Source organism: Triticum aestivum, chromosome 2B (genome assembly GCF_018294505.1).
Source record: "Triticum aestivum cultivar Chinese Spring chromosome 2B, IWGSC CS RefSeq v2.1, whole genome shotgun sequence".
Lineage (NCBI taxonomy): Eukaryota > Viridiplantae > Streptophyta > Magnoliopsida > Poales > Poaceae > Triticum > Triticum aestivum.
The window spans coordinates 165,283,084-165,285,356 of record NC_057798.1 but is presented as its reverse complement, the minus strand read 5'-3'; the positions used below and the strand labels follow the sequence as shown (position 1 = coordinate 165,285,356).

Here is a 2,273-nt window from a genome sequence, read left to right as displayed (position 1 = left end):
AAACGGGTTTTTTTCCTTTCGCGAGATTCACGGTTTTGCTTCCTCGGAACAAAAAAACACGTTGTCTGTTTTTTTCTTTCACGAGAGTCCCGGCTTTGCTTCCGCGAGAGGCACGATTGTGCTTTCTCGAGAATCACGGCTGTGCCTCTCGGAAACGAAAAAAATGCGTTTACTATTTTTTTCCTTTCGCGAGAGTCATGGTTTTGCTTCCACGAGAGACACGGTTGTGCTTTCACGGGACTCACGGACGTGCCTCCTCGAAAATGAAAAAAAAAACATGTTTTCTGTTTTTTTTTCTTTCACGAGAGTCACAGTTTTGCTTCTGCGAGAGGCACTGTTGTGATTTCGTCATAGGCACGGGCGTGCCTCTCTCGGAAAGGGAAAAACCCGTGCTCCCGGTTTAGTTTTTTCGTCCGTTTTTTTTTTGTGGAAAAAAAGTTCGTCAAAACCTATCAACATGGGATCTAGTTTTAAAGATCTCAATGCGAGGAATCCAACGGCGAAAGCGGTTCGAGATTTGGACGCACGGTTTAAGAGATAAAACATTTTGAATAAACAGATCTAAAAAAACTCCCAGGTTGCAGCGCGCCAGTTCTTGCAATCTGGGGATGCTGAAGTGATCTTCACGACAAATACTCCTTAACTGGTGATTTCGCTCAAAACTGGGAAGAAGAGATTCGCCTGGTGTGTTAATATGGGCCGGCCGGCCCAGTTTGATGAGGGTGTGCGGCGTTTGCCAAAAAGAAAGAAACCAGCGCTTAAGGCGTTCTTTAGGATTTGGCACACGCGGGACCAGCACCTCAGCCGCCCAGCCAGTCCCCTTTCTTCCACAACATTCCGGTCACATGCCGAACAGTGCAGCCCTCAGTTGACCCCACCACTGACGGCACCGACGAAATATCTGGAACGTTCCGGAACCACGCGCTCCCGCCGTCGCCCCTCCCAACCGATTCCAACCCGACCCGTTAAACGTCCTCCCCAGCCGCGCAACGGAATCCACCACGCCATCAGGTAAAATAGGGCCCACAGCTCAGAGACCCAGCGCGCCAGCCTAGAATCTTCCAGAACTTTCACCCCACCCGTCGCCCTCCGCCGTCTTATATACCCCTCCTGTTCCAAATCCGCTGAACATCTCACGAGAAAAACAGAGAACTCGCCGGCAAAAGGACAGAGGTTCCTCCTCCTCTCCTCCCCTCTCGCTCTCGGCTCCTTCCCTCCCTCCCATGGACTCGGCGAACGGCGACAACATGGCGGCCGGCATCATGCGGCTGCTCATGCTGATGGCGAGGGGGCCCTCGGCCGCCGACGCAATGCCCGTGGCGGGCGGCGGCCGGGTGGAGGTGCGCCACTTCATCTTCAGCGGCGACGGCGGCGACCTCTTCTCCGGCGAGGTCGGCGGCAGCGTCCCGCCGGCGTCCAAGGCGGCGATCGCCTCGCTGAAGGAGGTCCAGGCCGCCGGGGAGGGCGAGGGCGAGGGCTCGCTGGGCGACTGCGCGATTTGCCTCGACGCGTTCGGGGCCGGCAAGGAGATGCCGTGCGGGCACCGCTTCCACGGGGAGTGCCTGGAGCGGTGGCTGGGCGTGCACGGGAGCTGCCCCGTCTGCCGCCACGAGCTCCCCAAGGCGGAGCCGGCGGCCGAGGAGCAGCCGAACGGCGACGGCGAGAGGCGCGGGCCCAGGGGCGCGGTGCTGGTCAGCATCGTGACGCTGCGAGGAGCGGAGAGGCCGCAGCAGGAGGAGGAGCAGAGGGAGGAGCCGGTCAACATCAGGATCGAGGACGTGGATTAGGAGTAGGGTTAGGCTTCCAATTGGTTCCGATTGGTTCGGTTCATGGCGGCGGCTGTTTGCTTTTTCTTCTTCATCATCTTCGTTGTACATACACCAACTACTAGTAGTTGCTGAAGAGGAGAGGAGGAGGAATTGGGGGTCAAATTCTGTACATAATTCAGATGCGGGAGATGCTGTGATTTCAAACTGTTTTTTTCCTTCCTTCAGACAGAGCACTGTGTTTGTAATTCTGCTCCGCAGCCAAATTGCCTGCTTCCAAATTCCAAATTCGCAATGATCTTGTCAAATTCGTTGTTGTTTCTACTTCGGTAGCTTCAGGGCGAACGGATTCGTGCATCTCAGCTGGCGCTGTGTATGCATCAACAGCGAGACTGGAGGGGTGTGGCAGACTAGCAGGTCGCGTAACATCTGTCTATGTGGTTGGTGATCGAGACGCAGCTGCTGCATCGAGGCTGACGGCCACTCTCTGCACTGAGCCGAAGAAAA

At 55.9% G+C, this 2,273-nt stretch overlaps 1 protein-coding gene across 1 annotated transcript; it reads left to right on the top strand.

Annotated features, from left to right (window-relative positions):
• The first annotated feature begins 1,104 nt into the window (after positions 1-1,104).
• LOC123040933 (RING-H2 finger protein ATL78) lies at positions 1,105-2,074 on the top strand. Its single transcript, XM_044463651.1, has one exon. The coding sequence runs from the start codon at positions 1,224-1,226 to the stop codon at positions 1,785-1,787; it is 564 nt and encodes a 187-aa protein (XP_044319586.1). The 5' UTR covers positions 1,105-1,223; the 3' UTR covers positions 1,788-2,074.
• Positions 2,075-2,273: the final 199 nt, after the last annotated feature.

What these genes read in the sequence shown, in the direction of transcription:
- LOC123040933 (XM_044463651.1), top strand. Translation starts at nt 1,224, where the DNA reads ATGGACTCGGCGAACGGCGACAACATGGCGGCCGGCATCATGCGGCTG.